At 41.8% G+C, this 15,494-nt stretch overlaps 1 protein-coding gene across 1 annotated transcript in view; it reads left to right on the forward strand.

Annotated features, from left to right (window-relative positions):
- Window positions 1–623: 623 nt before the first annotated feature.
- The window catches only part of plekha7b (pleckstrin homology domain containing, family A member 7b), a 62,304-nt gene continuing 47,433 nt past the window's right edge, over window positions 624–15,494 (forward strand). The window contains exons 1-4 of the mRNA XM_034560855.1: window positions 624–730; window positions 832–1,003; window positions 1,105–1,181; window positions 1,301–1,358. Of these exons, the coding sequence (XP_034416746.1) occupies window positions 921–1,003; window positions 1,105–1,181; window positions 1,301–1,358 (218 nt within the window). The 5' untranslated portion in view covers window positions 624–730; window positions 832–920. The remainder of the gene's footprint in view (window positions 731–831; window positions 1,004–1,104; window positions 1,182–1,300; window positions 1,359–15,494) is intronic.

A 15,494-nucleotide genomic window follows, 5' to 3' on the forward strand; every position in this document is an offset into this window, starting at 1 on the left:
TCAAAGCGTGACTGCAGTGAAGGTGATGTGAGGCTGACACACTGTATCTAAAGCTTCCACGCGTGGACATACATTCATTCAGTCATATGCTCCGCCATGTCTGTTTACACACACACACGCACACCCACACGCACACGCACACACACACGCACACGCACACGCACACGCACACACACACACACACACACACACACACACACACACACACACACACACACACACACACACACACACACACACAGAGTTCGTCTCATTGTTTTGTCTTCATGCAGTACTACAGTAAGCATGCACATATAGGGTTTACTTTTATATATATATATATATATATATATATATATGTATACATTCTGTTGAAGTGTACATGTAGTCACTAACTGTTTTGATCCAACTTGTATTAAATCTGCATTAATCATCTGCCACTTGTCTCTTAATAATAATAATAATAAAAAAACGTTTATTTTGAGGAATTCTTGTAGTCCTTTAATATCTCTTAAAAGACTTGGCCGAGGCAGGTCTATGTGCCAAACACCATTGTCCATGTCCCGGTCATAATGTTCCAGCTTTAACACAGTGCACTTCTGCTACACCCTGAGGGGGGGCTACACCCTGGGGGGCTAGATACAGCCTCGGGGGCTACACCCTGCTTTTTCTCCGCAGTGGGCTTCCCTTCTTATTTGTAGAGCTTTGTTTCAGCTATGTGACGTCCCCAGGCTGCTACTTGTGGGAACTGGTAAACACTTTTCTTCAAATCAAATGACATAAAACAAAAAACGTGGATGTGGTCTGTTGACGAGTTTGGTATTCTTCCCCTTTAAAAAAAAAACTATGCAGCCCTAGCGGTGGTTTGATCTTGGTTCTCTGGAAAAGTCTGCGGAGAGAGAGCGAGAGGGGGGGACGAGCCGAGCCGGAGAAGAGAGATCATGGCGGCACCTCTCGGACGGGACACCCTACCTGACCACTGGTCGTATGGAGTTTGCAGAGACGGCCGGGTCTTCTTTATTAAGTGAGCGGGTTCAACTATGTATCGCGTAGTACTTTACTAAGCATTACTAAGCTGTTTATTTGTTTTATTATCGCTCAGTAACAGGTGTCTCCTTCTTGCAGTGATAAAACTCATAGCACTACTTGGCTACATCCACACACGGGCGAACCTGTTAACTCGGGGCACATGATACGGTCAGGTACGCGACAAACTATCCGATTTGTGGGACACCAAGGACACTTTCCCCCCCTTCTTCTTGCTGCAATGTGTCTTCTGTCTGTGGCGGATCGGTCAGTGTGTTTTTTGTTCGTGTTACAGATTTGCCAAGAGGATGGGAAGAGGGCTTCACGGACGAAGGAGCCAGCTACTTCATCAAGTGAGTGGCTCGCGAGAGCATTGTTTCGCTGCAACATTTGATCCCATACGCTGGTTGTTCCGTTTTCAACGAGCTGTGTGTGTGTGTGTGTGTGTGTGTGTGTGTGTGTGTGTGTATGCCTCTCTATTCCACACGTTTCCTTCCTGTCACCGTGCTGCTCTGACACGTTTGGAAACATACTTGAGTTCAACTTAAACGGCTGTGCTGTTAACACAATATTTGAGATTAAAAAAACACATGTGTGCAACGTGCATGACAAGTGACACAGAAACATATCAGCATAAGCATTAACACACAGGGGGTCCCATCGGAGAGGTGAGAGCAATTATCTCTGCCTGCATTGTTAATGGATAGTGGCAGTGCCTGGACAGGAAGAGGGTTATTAAAATTCTCCTCACATCCTCCATGCGGGACCTGTACTCCATTAGATAGATGCACAGCATCAGTGTGTGTGTGTGTGTGTGTGTGTGTGTGTGTGTGTGTGTGTGTGTGTGTGATAGAGAGACTGTAAGGGTTGCAGGAGAGGGGTGTGACCATGTGGTGACAGAGATGTATGGCATGATTACGTTATTGAAGCAGGGAGGACGGGATTTACAAAGTCACAGACCGCTGCAGCGTGAAGTTGTTTCGTGTGTCAGATTTCTTCACACGTCCTTCACAAATTCAAATGGCAGGATTCAGGCTTGAAAATCAGCTAAAAAAGGCTCCCACGCCATCACTACCACATCAGCACATCTGTTACGTTAAATTCTCCTTCAGAGCTGGACCATTGTGAATTGCAATGACTCCTCCCACCGCAGCTTCTTTAAGGGTTTGTAGTTCTAGTAGCCATCATCCTGTTGTGGCCCTTTTAGTTTGCCCCATTTGTTCCACACACAGCGGCTGTATGGGAAGGTTTTATGTCCCCATACCATAACAGTCTTTCTCAGGATGGTCGTTACTAATAAGAGGTCTTTACATTACAAATACTTTTTTTCATGTTGGCAATGCCTGCTACAATGAGTATAACAACAGTGTAATAAAATATAATATTATATACTATAATATATACTCTAATATTTGAGCCAAACAAATGGATGCTGGTGCATTCAATAGTCACTTTGAAAGACATTCTAACATCCAAAGATATAAAACAGTTTCAACTAACACATTTGTTGTTGCTGACACTTATAGGCTATTGTGTGTAGAATAAAGGCAGTTTTGTGTGTTTCTCTCGCTCACTCGCTTTTCTTTTGTAGCAAGAACAATGCAACAACAGTAATGTTGTGTGATATATGATTAACGCCTTAAACGTAAAATAATATGAAATCAGTTGACTAATTGTTTTTGTGTTGGGGGGGGGGGGGATTTATTAGGAGTAAAACAGTGGACAAGAACACACCAAGACTGTCCTCTTGCACCATTCAGCATATCTTGAGCACAGTTGACATATGTCTGCGTTTGCTTGGTGCATGAATAAAAGTCAAATCATTGTGTGTTTGCCAGAGTAGATAAACACTTGTTTTTTGAAAGCAGGGTTACATGTATGTTCATAGCTATACTTTAAAGAAACAGCTGACAGCTGTAGAGCTTGTTATGAGCTCAACTTTTCCATTACAACTCAATGGGGATTTCTGTTATAATTTTCTGGTGATGGAGTACTGTCATTTTGTCAGAAGAAGTTCATCTCTGTTTTTAAAAAATGTATTTATTGCAGACCTGGATGATTCCAGGTTTCTGCATGTGTCCCATGTGTCTACAGGGTAATTACAGGAATTGTCGCTGGTGTTAATCTTAACCTGGCTAACCGAGCAGCACCCAGCTATCTATGCTATAAGAGTGGACACACAGACCTAGTTCATGTGTTACTTTGGTCTGAGAGTTAGTTTGGATTAAAAACCTTCTCTCTAGGAATATGTGAACAGCTTTGGTGCAAAATATGCTTTGGTTATTGATGTTAGCTGGCAAACCTAAAACACTGAAGGCAGTGAAGATGGCTGTAGCTCAATGGGATTATTCCTGACATCACATAAAATAAATGGAAAGAGCTTGGACAACTTGGACTGTGGCCCTATTTCAGACCATTAACATCATCACACGTGTTTCAACTGGCTACAACTCAGCATTTTGAAATTCCCATTAATACTACAGGGACATCCTGCATTAGCATTCAGTTTAGGTGAGTTTATTTTTCTGCTCCAGGGTGCAAATCATGGTTCTTTATGTCTGATGAAAGTTCATCTCCGACTTTCTTGTCTTTATAAGAAACTCTCTTGACAGGCAGGCTCTTTGAAATAAACCACTGCTCTCCATCCCACTTCTCTTCTCCAGCTGAGGCAAACTGAAATCCACATGTTGCTGCCGTGACAACAGTCCGTATTTTGGTTGTGTGTTGAAGGTGGACTTTAGCTAAGATGGAGTACAAAGGAGGGATTGTTCAGACACTGCCGCTGGGGCAAAACTCACATTCATTTACACCTCGCTGTAGTTCAGCCTGCAGACCTGAACTCTCTGATTAATGGTTGCTTTAATGGTTGCTGATGTTATGTTTGTTGTTGTGTGCCAAAGTGAAAGGGTCTCAACACAAACTAAGAAGGATTCATGATAAATTATAGTTTCAGCTACGTAGCTTACATTACTTTTAATACAGCAACAATAACACATCAATATATACAAATTTAGAGATTGGAGCAGAAGATTCTCAAAACTAATGGACAAAGTCTGTCGCCATCTGAAACAGATTGAAGTAGAGCGTCTCTGGCTGTCATACTTCTGGCAAGTCTCAGAGGAAGTGACCCAATTTGGAAATCGTCTTCCAAAATCATCCTGTTCTCTGAAGATAATATGGCACAGATGAAACAGGTCTGTGTGTGGAGGTAAACGTGTGATGGAATCTAAGGAATTTGACAGCAAAAGATGGTGTGACAATGAGATGCTTATTGTATAATTATGTACAGTTCAACTAAGTAAAGCTTCCTTTTCATGTTATAATAGAAGGAGGCTTCAGCTCTCATGAACATAATGCAGCTCTCATAATGTTGAAGCTGCAGAGAGTTCAGTTAGATTTACACTCCACCACATCGTTGGCACTCGATGAGCAAAGGAAATGTGCACTTCTATAGCTCCCTGAGGGAAAAATGACCCCACTGAGGTACAATGGTGTCCTGTTGAGGACACAGTTCACATTGTTGAGGGGACTCACAATGCTGTGGAGGGAAGTCCAGGAAGAAGTGTGTGATGTAGAACCCTCACCAAAAAATGCTTCTGTTTCAACTTCACTTACTCGTCAGGTGTGACAACACCATCAATATTTCATGCGGTTTATCTTCCCATTCTCCTGCTGCTTGTTATGCTTTTATGTTGTGCTTGCATTTTTTTTGAACTGTTTCAGGACAGTATGAGTTAATTAGCCATGGGATGGTTTGGGAGTTTTGAAGCAAGGCATTTTAATAGGATATAAACAATAAGTTTAGTATCTCTACACACCCTTATCTTTAGATTGTCTAATGAGGCTTTATTTTTCTGTGAACACATCGAATCCATACCTCATCGCTGAGTTCAAAACATCATTGCCAAAAAAAGATGGAAGAAAAATTGCACCTGAGGCCCTTCAAATGACCTTTGCCCTTGCAGATTGTAGATTATTTTAAAATGGAAGATATTTGTGTGTAATTCTAGGCTCACCATTGTTGCTCTGTCAAGAAAAATAAATGCCTTGACTACTAAAAAACTATTTAACCTGAACTATTTGGGAATACTGTTTCTCTTTCTAGGACTATCCAAACTTGTACTCTGGACATGACATTTCCACTTTTAAAGTGAGGTCAAACTTCTAAAGTGTTTCTATGTGCAGGGACATTCTGTGTGAGACAACTGACCACAGTGGATTTAGGATATGAGCTTTAAAGTGTTTTCCCCACTGGTCCTGCTTTGGGCTCAGACAGGAAGACGATTCAGTTATTTCTTTTTTCAGAGAGGCAAAGAACTAGCATGATCTCACCAGTGATCCCTTTTTAGAAATGGACAATTCTCAGAATCTTCAAACATCATCTGTTATCAATGACATTCGCCAGACGTCCATTGGTTGTTGTAGATGAGACCAACTTGATTCGCTAAGTAACCTCAGGACCGTGCATGTAAAAGGACATGGTTTAGAAATCTTTGTCGGGTTACATCTTTCTTCAAGTATTGAAGAAAAAAGATTAAAAAAACACATCACAGAATACCAATCAGATAGAGCTAGAGGGATCATTGCAGATGCTTTTGTTTCAGCAAAGCTGAGGTGAGGGTGACAGGAACAGTGAGGCAGCTATTCATCTTCACTGACAGTTTACCTAGAGCAGTCCTCTATGTATAGTAACATAGAAATCTATAACTCTTATTGTGCTATCTGAGTGTGCCGTGTTCAAACGGTGCTTGTATGTTACAGACAAGAAGGTGAAACTGGGTATGTCGTTGGGTTCATCTTGTTGCAACTTTTTCAGGGAATAAGATCACATGACACCAACCGCTTTCCTACTCTATGTGTGCTCCAGTGGTCAAATATGAATTACATATTTAGTTAGTGCAGGTGTGCAGGTCTGACCTCAAACTTGCTCATGCGTTGGCCCTCCTTGAAGACTGTGTTGTCTTTTCCCTGCAACTCCGAGTCCAAAGCCGTGCCCGCTGACTCTATCGATCAACAGAGTACCGTAGGAACCACATTTCCTAATGCGGTGTCTTCAGAACTCTTAAGTGTATGCCATGTTTCTAGGGTAGCACAGCAAGGACAGATGTGGACACCGAGTCATCAAGGGAGCTACAGCTGTGTGTTTTTCTTTCTGGGCACATCCTGGCTTTACTGAATCTGCTTTTTGGCTGTAAAATTTGCACGATGCCTCTTTGTAGTCTTCGAAGAGCTTTTTTTGTCTGACAGCTTTCTGTTTACTCCAGAGAGTCCCGATAAGCACAGGATCAGCACATGCATGTTAACATTCAAATTAACAACCAAGCTGCATTATGATTTGATTCTTTGTATATTTACTTTCACAACGTATGCACTTCAGCCCAATGAACTACGTATCAGAAATCATACACATGTATTTGTATATATTTGATGAGTAAGACATAAATCATTTTGCACTCAAAGAAGTTATGAGCCAACTTTATATATATTATACATCATTTTATCAGCATTATACTGATATATTATAGACTAACACTGTCTCAGATACACATCACTTCTGCAGACTCCCTTTCTCCCTTTCTCCCTTTTTCTTCCTTCCCTCAAGCTGTGTATTGAGACAGTGACCTTCAGCTGAAAATAGATGCTCGAAAATGTTGTTGTCATACTTGACAGGTAAAATCCTGATGGATTATATTAGCCTTATCTTTGAAAGATATATGAAAAAAAACATCACTACTATGACCGGGGACTGAAAAGCACTGCAATCCCGCCATGTTGCAGGACATGCTTTGTCAAGTTCCACTTCCTCCCTTTATGCTTTTAGGTGCCTGCTGGTTGGAGAATGTAGTCAAAGGGTTTATTCTCTTCATCATCACCATGCATTTAATTGTACTGATACAATTCGAAAATGATCAAATGACTCAAAACATATATGGCCCTTAGTCATTCTTATTGCAGCATCAAAGTTATAGTTTTTGACAAAATAGAAGCTTCTAGGTGCCTTATTTTAATTAGTTTTGCTTCTCTCCCCACCATTGCACCATGTGTGCTTCGCCGGTCATGAAATACTGAATAAATAGGCTATATGTATTTTAAGGTCAATAGAATAGCAACCTGACTTTTATTTTCTCAAATAGAAAATAGTGCTCAAATATTGTCATTATTATTATTCTTCTTTCTTAGAAGAAAATGATTGTTTGAGTGAGTAGAAAATGATATTTCACATTCAAACTACGTGGAACATAAACATTTCCAGATAACAAACGAGCAGCGACACACATCCTCGCATTGAAGCACGAACCATTTATCCTGTGAAGATGACAACAGCGCACATGCCAACGCCGCAAAGAATTAGAATTTGATGCCAAGGAATGGCAAATGGGATATTGGTGAGGTAGCGAGTCCTCTCACTCTTGTTTGGTGATTTATGTTGATCATTTGTTATCATCGGTAGATCCTGTTATCATGTTTAAATCGTGTCCAGCTATTATGTTTGTGCATCTATCTTCTCTCCGTGCTTGTGAGGCGACCTGGGCACTGAGGCAACATCGTTTTATAAACAGAGCTGTGTTGTCAAAACCCTGTCATTTGGTGACTTATTACGAGACTTGTGACAATATATACTGTATAGATCTGTTGGGGCATACAAATAGAGTTGGAGGTTAAGGCAGCGGACTGAATAAAGACGATGAAAACAGAGATTAGATTGAGAGTCTGGTACAGTGGCCGTTTGTGCTGCCGGATACAAAGAAATCTTTCCATCAGGTCTTGTTTGGACTTGGCAATATTTAACCCACAAACCTGCAATGAATGAATACATTAAGAGCTGCGGGCCTGAGGTGTCCTCTGTGGGATGGATACATTTTCTAGAAAGAGTCATTTACCATCCAGACGGCTTGAGCTGGTTGACCAGTCAGAGCTGGAGCAGGAGTCAGAGCAGAAACAGGGCAGGGGAGATGCCCGAGCCGGGATGGGGTCCTGCTGCTGCAGCTGCCTGCCCCTTGGCCGGGGGGCTGACTTGGCTGATTATGAATAAGAGGTGGTTGCTGAGTTGGAGCCCTCCAGTTTGGAGGAGGAGAGGGAGATTGAGATAAGGTAATGCTGGTTTGCTGGTAACAATTTTAACTTTTGTCTTTTGCTTTGTGTAAATTAATTGTTTTCACACATAATTGCGACTACAATCTATTTATAACATGCTGTGATAATATACAGCGGGAGTAAATGGAAATGGCATGCAACATAAATCTAATTAATATAGAAAAAAACTAAACATTTGCTCTCTTTTTTTTTCTATCACACTTTTAATATTGTTAAAGAAGGAAGCTCTGCACCAGAGTAAATTCAGCTTCCCGTCTGGACTAGAGGAAGAGTTTGTGTACCCTCCCTCTGATTGAATTCAGATGACAGATCTTTCTGCCGCATTCTGTCAGAGCCCGAATGCGACTTCAGCCACTGCAGAGAGAAGCAGGTCCCACACTGTTCCCATCGCACCACGTGTGTGAAGAGAAGTGATTAGTGAGCAGCCACAAAGGTGGAAGATGGATGTGGTGTGAAAAGAGAAAGCCTTTCTAGAGAGCATATCTCAGACCAGAACCATTTTCATGAATTACTGAATTTCATCTTTTTTGTCAAAGGGATTCTTTGATGTAAACATGATGAACAATAAAACACATCATTTATATGTGAGAAGCTTACATCACCAAGAAAATCATATACAAAATAGTGTAATGCCATTGATTTTCAGCAAGCATAGAACATGTGCATTTAGATAGAAAGAGATAAGATTCAGTGAACGTATCCATTCGGATCCAAAGTTAAGATACTGCATGCAAAGTGTTTCACTTAGTTACACAATCACACTGCTTCTGATCATTTACTGAAACTCACATACACATCGACATGAATCTATGAAACTTCTTTTATCTGAATTATTTATTTATAGGATAACGTCAATTATAAATGTTATTTTATATTTACAATATATGCTGTGACTCTTAGTAACAAACCAACATGGAATATTTGATCAACTCTGAAATCTGCTCAGCTCTAGAGACAAAGTTAGCGACTGGTTGGTGAACATAGTGGGAAACTGAGCCGCTAACAAGGTCAGCACAACAACTTTATATGGTGTTAATAATGTCAATATAGCTTTTATTGTCTCCAACTTGTTCCGCTGACCTAAATGACCTGCATGTCAAAAGTTTTACCAGACACGACCGTATTGTCTCCACCTTGTGAGTCTGTGTGTGTGAGTCATCATCGTAGTGGTAGCTGTCACCTTGCAGCAACAGGGTGCTCTTTTGCGTTCCCTCCGGGTTCTCCGGCTTCCTCCCACAGTCCAAAAGCATGCAGCTCAGGTTAATTGGAGGCTCTAAATTGTCCGTAGGTGTGAATGTGAGTGAACGGGTTGTCTGTCTCTATATGTGCCCTGTGATAAACTGTCTTGTTTGAAGAGGAAAATAGTACCATGTCTTGATTGGAAGTGAATTATATTTCTAGGGACAAATAGACAAGTTCTATGTACTCGCAACTATTTTTCACCTTGAAGCAACTTGAAGATCTGTACATATTTATCTGCTTAATAATATTTATTTACTGATAATCGGATCATAGGAGGATAAAGGTGCTTTGTATTGTTTTACTCTATATATATTCCTTAAGATATATTATCTTAAGTCTGAATTTGCTTCAATAAGCTTATGTTCAGCAACAGATTGAGTGAATGCGCTCTGGAAAATGTTTCTCATTGGGGATTACTTGATTGAATATTGCTGTTCCCATCACTTGAATATTGAGTGTGACAAAGATAAATGAAGAGCCCCGTCTGGCGATTGTTACAGAGAGCAGATCTGGTGGTTGGGGCAATTTCACCCACTGCAGCATTTATTGAACACATTGACTGCACAGCTGTGTGAGTTTTCTCAAAGCAGTCCAATTTAATTTGCTTTAGTGCAGAGATGCAAGGCTAATTCCTTATTCATGGTCTGATTGATTCTCCTTTTTACTCTACTAAATCGTCTTTGTGATTTGATGATACAAGATAACTTTGACTAGTCTTCACCTCCAACCATCCGATGTCTGTTGTTTGTTGAGTGAGATGAGGCTTGGATGTGCAGCAAAGGTAGAACTGATTTTGATAGATTCTTTTCATTTTAGGAAGTTTTCGAATCACTGTAAGTACGGTTTGACCTGGTGACGATGCATGCCCTTATCAGGGAAGCATCGAGACCTGGTGGAGTGCTGTTCTGTGGGGAGCCACTAGATATTGCTGTTGAGTCTTTGTCTGTTTGACAGTTTGATGCAGTTTGACATTGGTTTCAGTTTTATTTCATCGACTATTAAGAAATGCCTTTCTTATTGTGCAAGCTTGTGTCTACTTCTTGTTGAAAATAAATTAGATTTATTCAAGTTTAAAGTCATAACTGAGTTTAACTCTTGATTTGTGTTCATGTGATGAATTATGATGGATAAATTAATGGAATAATTTCTCAGTCATATTATCCTTCTCCTGTATTTGACTGTGTTGCATACTTACTTGACAATATTTCCTAGACTTCTGAGTGATTTTGTGTATCTCGACAAGTGAGATCGAAGTACTGGATTGATGGGTTTCTCATTTAACACAACAGACTGGCATTGTTATCATAGCTTAATTTTGTTATACAACGGTCAGGAAACAGTGGAAGCAGGTGATAGTAAGGTATGAATGCTGACCTGGCTGTCCATCCTACCTAAAACCACCCTTGTCTGGCCCTCTGCTCTTATCTATATGTCTGTCTGTGGATTATTGAACCGGCGCTGCAGCAGCCTGAGCCAGCCACTCAGCCTTGGTCTGCCCTCCGTTCTCTCTTCCTGACTGATGGGGATGTGATCTGATAAAGAGGACTTGGGGTGAGACTGAAGGCTCTGGTTGCAGTCAGAGACCAAGGTCAGCTCTTTACATTGACCGGACAACACATTCCGGTTCCTCTTCCTCTTCTTCTGCGTCTACCTCGTCTTTTTCTTCTTCTGAGGGGTTGAACAATGGAGTGTTATCATGGTATTCTTCCCTGGAGAGGCTCAGTAGTGCTATACACTGCAAGTGCTGGCAGTGTAACTAACAACAATCTAGGGTAGAGGGAGAGGGCTGAAACAGCAGTTATCCTCCTATCTGACACCACTCGTTGTGCCTGTTCTAGCACACCCACCTGGCACTGTGCACACAGTTAATGCAGGCTCAGTTAATGCAGGCTCTGTTAGTGCATGCTCTGTTAGTGCATGCTCTGTTAGTGCAGGCTCTGTTAGTGCATGCTCTGTTAGTGCATGCTCTGTTAGTGCAGGCTCTGTTAGTGTAGGCTATGTTAGTGCAGGCTCTGTTAGTGCAGGCTATGTTAGTGCAGGCTCTGTTAGTGTAGGCTCTGTTAGTCTAGGCTCTGTTAGTGTAGGCTATGTTTGTGTAGGCTCTGTTAGTGCAGGCTCAGTTAATGCAGGCTCAGTTAATGCAAGCTCTGTTAGTGTAGGCTATGTTAGTGCAGGCTATGTTAGTGCAGGCTCTGATAGTGTAGGCTCTGTTAGTGCAGGCTCTGTTAGTGTAGGCTCTGTTAGTGTAGGCTCTGTTAGTGTAGACTCTGTTAGTGCAGGCTATGTTAGTGCAGGCTATGTTAGTGCAGGCTCTGTTAGTGTAGGCTCTGTTAGTCTAGGCTCTGTTAGTGCAGGCTCTGTTAGTGTAGGCTCTGTTAGTCTAGGCTCTGTTTGTGTAGGCTCTGTTAGTGCAGGCTCAGTTAATGCAGGCTCAGTTAATGCAGGCTCTGTTAGTGTAGGCTCTGTTCGTGTAGGCTCTGTTAGTGTAGGCTCTGTTTGTGTAGGCTCTGTTTGTGTAGGCTCAGTTAATGCAGGCTCAGTTAATGCAGGCTCTGTTTGTGTAGGCTCTGTTTGTGTAGGCTCAGTTAATGCAGGCTCAGTTAATGCAGGCTCTGTTAGTGTAGGCTCTGTTAGTGCAGGCTCTGTTAGTGTAAGTTCTGTTAGTGTAGGGTATTGGTCGTCTTCAGGGTCAGGACCATTTTGAATGGGACTTACTGCTCTCCATATCTGATTATTAACTGGTGAGTAGCAATGTAGCCAGATTGAGTGGACTCTGTAGCTATCGGACTCATACTGGGAGTATGCTATAGAGTAAGACAAAGGGGATTAATGTGTTGTATATTTTTTATGTATTTCAATCACTTTCTATTCAGAATATCTGTTCATTTCAGTTGTGGTCATACAGTTCATTGAGGGCTATGCTATTGGTTGTGCTCAATGGTAGAAATATCTTGTACTGCAGTAAAGTCAAAGATCTGCATTCATAATATTATATATGTAAAAGAAGGTAAGCATTATTAGCAACATAAAGGTGCAAGTACTCATTGTGACCTCCTCCCTCTCCTTGTTATAGTATGTTATACTTGTAATTTGATTATTACTGCATTACTATTGCACTGTATGGGTTGTTCAATCCATAACAATGCATCATACTTTATAAACGGATCACATTTTGTATGTTCAACCTAACTCTGCAAGGTAACGAGTAACTACAGAATATCTGTCTAATAAATGCGATGGAGTAAAAAAGTAAAACATTCCCTCTGAAATGTGTAGAAGTTTGAAGAAGAAGAAGAATTTAACTGCTCAAGTGAAGTGCCAGTAACGATCTAGCGTACTGGTCTTTACTTGCTATGCTAACGAGATGTGAAGCTGGAGATGGATGAGAAAGAGCAACAGAGGGTGAAACTCAGGGGACAAGGGCAACAGCAGCTGGATGCATTACCTGCATGTTAGTGCGTGTAGGTAGATAGTCAGTTTAATCTGTGAGATGACTTCCTGAGTCCTTGCTGGTGCAGAAAACATTTTTCATCTCCCCCTCCCTCCTCCCCCGTCTCTATTAGCTGATAGAAAGCATTTGCAGCATGGCATAGTCATCAGTCTCTTCAGCTGTTAGGTCATAGCCAAGTCTCCACTTCCATTTCTCAGTTTGTGAATTATATCCCCCCCCCCCTCCAACTCACACTCTGCCTTCTTTATCTGATCTGGCTGTTGTCACATTATTTCTCGTTCAAGCCATTAATCCTGTGTAGCCATTACTCCTGTGCAGTACAATAACTTGAGAAATTGTTGTTGGTAGACACTGTTGATATTCTATAATAACACTCATGGGAGCATAACATGATGCCAACTATTTCTTTTGGTACAAAAATTGTACCAAAAGAAATCAGAAAAGATCAGAACGCAGTAAATATACTTTATGCAATTATCTATTGTAATGTAATGTCAAAGTTGCAACGCACTTGCTCTCCGTTTCACTCAATCACTTCCTCATCTGGTTCTCTTTTTTCCTCACTCGACTACTGCAATTGCTCCTTCTCCCTCCTCGTTCCTCTCTTCTCGCTCGCTGTGCATGCTGTGTATCGCCTGCCCGACTGCAGAGGGAATGGAGCAGAGAGAGCGTCCAGTTCAGGCAAATGCTTCGCTGAGGACTGCCTATATTAGAAGAGAGCAGAGGAGAGGAAGAGCACCACTACAGGGAGGGAGAGGGAGCGAGAAGAATATGATTATACGGGTTATGGCTAATGCTTTGTACCTGTGGTTTTACTTTGTGCTCTGGGGCCTCTTACATGTATTGGTGAGGTTGGCTGGCTTTAATAATACCCTTCACAAGCCTAATGCTCTCGAGACAAGCGGACAATTCAGTGATTACGTGTATTTTTAGCTCCACCTCGGCAGCCCAACACAGGAGAAGCGGGAAAGAGGATGTTTTGAATGAATCGACCCCACGGTGCACAGCAGAAGACGTCAGCAACAGCAGCACTACCAGCTGAGAGGAGTACACACACACACACAGACACACACACACACACAGGCACTGCTGAGAGGAGCAGAGCACAGCAAATCACAGACCTGCAGCCAACATGTTGGGCCAACCAGGACAGGCAACCTTACACGTCCCTTACAAGAGGCAGCCAGTGTATCGTGCGACTCACAGGTGTGTATCCGAGCCTATCTCCAACACATATGTGGGATTGTATCGCGGCGTAGCGACTCAGGAGGTGTGTCTGCGGAAGCTTTCCAGCAGCTGCAGGGGACAAAGTGCTTGGGATTGCATGCCGCTAAGTGTTTGTTCAAAGTAGATTTGCAGGCGGGGGAATTCACATGCATGCCTAACGGTGTCTGTCTGTCGTTTGTTTTTGAGAACGCAGCCGGCTGTTTTGCCTTCATGATTGCTGTTGGGGAGTGCATTTATCAATACGTACTAATGGTGCAGTCACTCCAGGAATGAGAAGACAGAGAGGGAGAAAGAGAGAGAGAGAGATGCTCTCTGCAGTGCCTCATGATCACAGGTCACTAACCGCTGTGTTGATGTCAGCAGAACTGTGATCTCTCAGGCTGATTATGATGCTTTTCTATATACATGGCTAATGTAAATAGAAAATATCTCTGTAGGTTAAACCATAGTGGAGGTTTGCCAAAGATACACTTCTCAAAGGAATGTACTTATTGACATGGGTTTGCTTCTCAATGCTTAGCACATCTGCTCTTAGGACCCAGCCCACACACAGACACACCCACAGAGATATACTGTATATTTACAGACTTACACATACAATGTCACATCTGCTGCATATTGTATTTGTTCATGCTCTGGTGGCTCATACTACTCTCCTTTTGCTGAAATTGTATGTTGTTTACATCGTTGATTTAAGAAACACCACGTGAGCTCACTAGTCAAAGTGTTTCACCTTTCAGCCTCAAAGTGAACTGACCATGTATGCAGCTGTCAATGGTCTGCTGGACATTCACAGTTCTACATCTATTTACCGGTACTGCTTTGGTCAGATATCCAGGTATATGAAGGGAAAAACCTACAGTTTTTAAGCTGTTCTTTGGTTAATTCTGACTATTTTAATGGGCTGTGACATGGTGACAATATCATAGATTCATGCACAAGATATCAAGTCTCAATGTCAGCCGAAGCGATAAGGTTACTTAGCCTATTTATCATTCCTGCATGTGCTCCCTCATCGGTCAGACCTCCTGCTGTGCTCTCAGATAGAGCCAGTGGGCTGTAAACACCACACCACAACATTTCACCTACAGCATGTAGAAATAATAGAAATTGACAGTTTGGGTCAGCGTTGAATCAATATTAATTGCATCGCAGGATATGTAGCTACATTTATAACCTTGCTCATTTTAAACTGACACCAATGAGCCTCTTGTGGTTTTTGTCCAGTCTTAAGTGGTGGTCTGTTTTCAACTAATTAAGTAAAGGTCGTACTTAACTTGGTCTGGTTCTCCTCAGGGCGTTGGATAACATCTGACTTATTGTTTTGTTCACCCAGTCAGTTCCAGTAATGTAGAGTACAGCCCATTCACACCCATCCTTCTCTTTTAATCCCTCGGGCACAGGGTGAAATGTGGCCAAAAGACACAGCGCTTCATTTGTATGCTTAGCTGAGATAGAGGTCATATTTTTGTTA

Source organism: Cyclopterus lumpus, chromosome 3 (assembly GCF_009769545.1).
Source record: "Cyclopterus lumpus isolate fCycLum1 chromosome 3, fCycLum1.pri, whole genome shotgun sequence".
Taxonomy (NCBI): domain Eukaryota; kingdom Metazoa; phylum Chordata; class Actinopteri; order Perciformes; family Cyclopteridae; genus Cyclopterus; species Cyclopterus lumpus.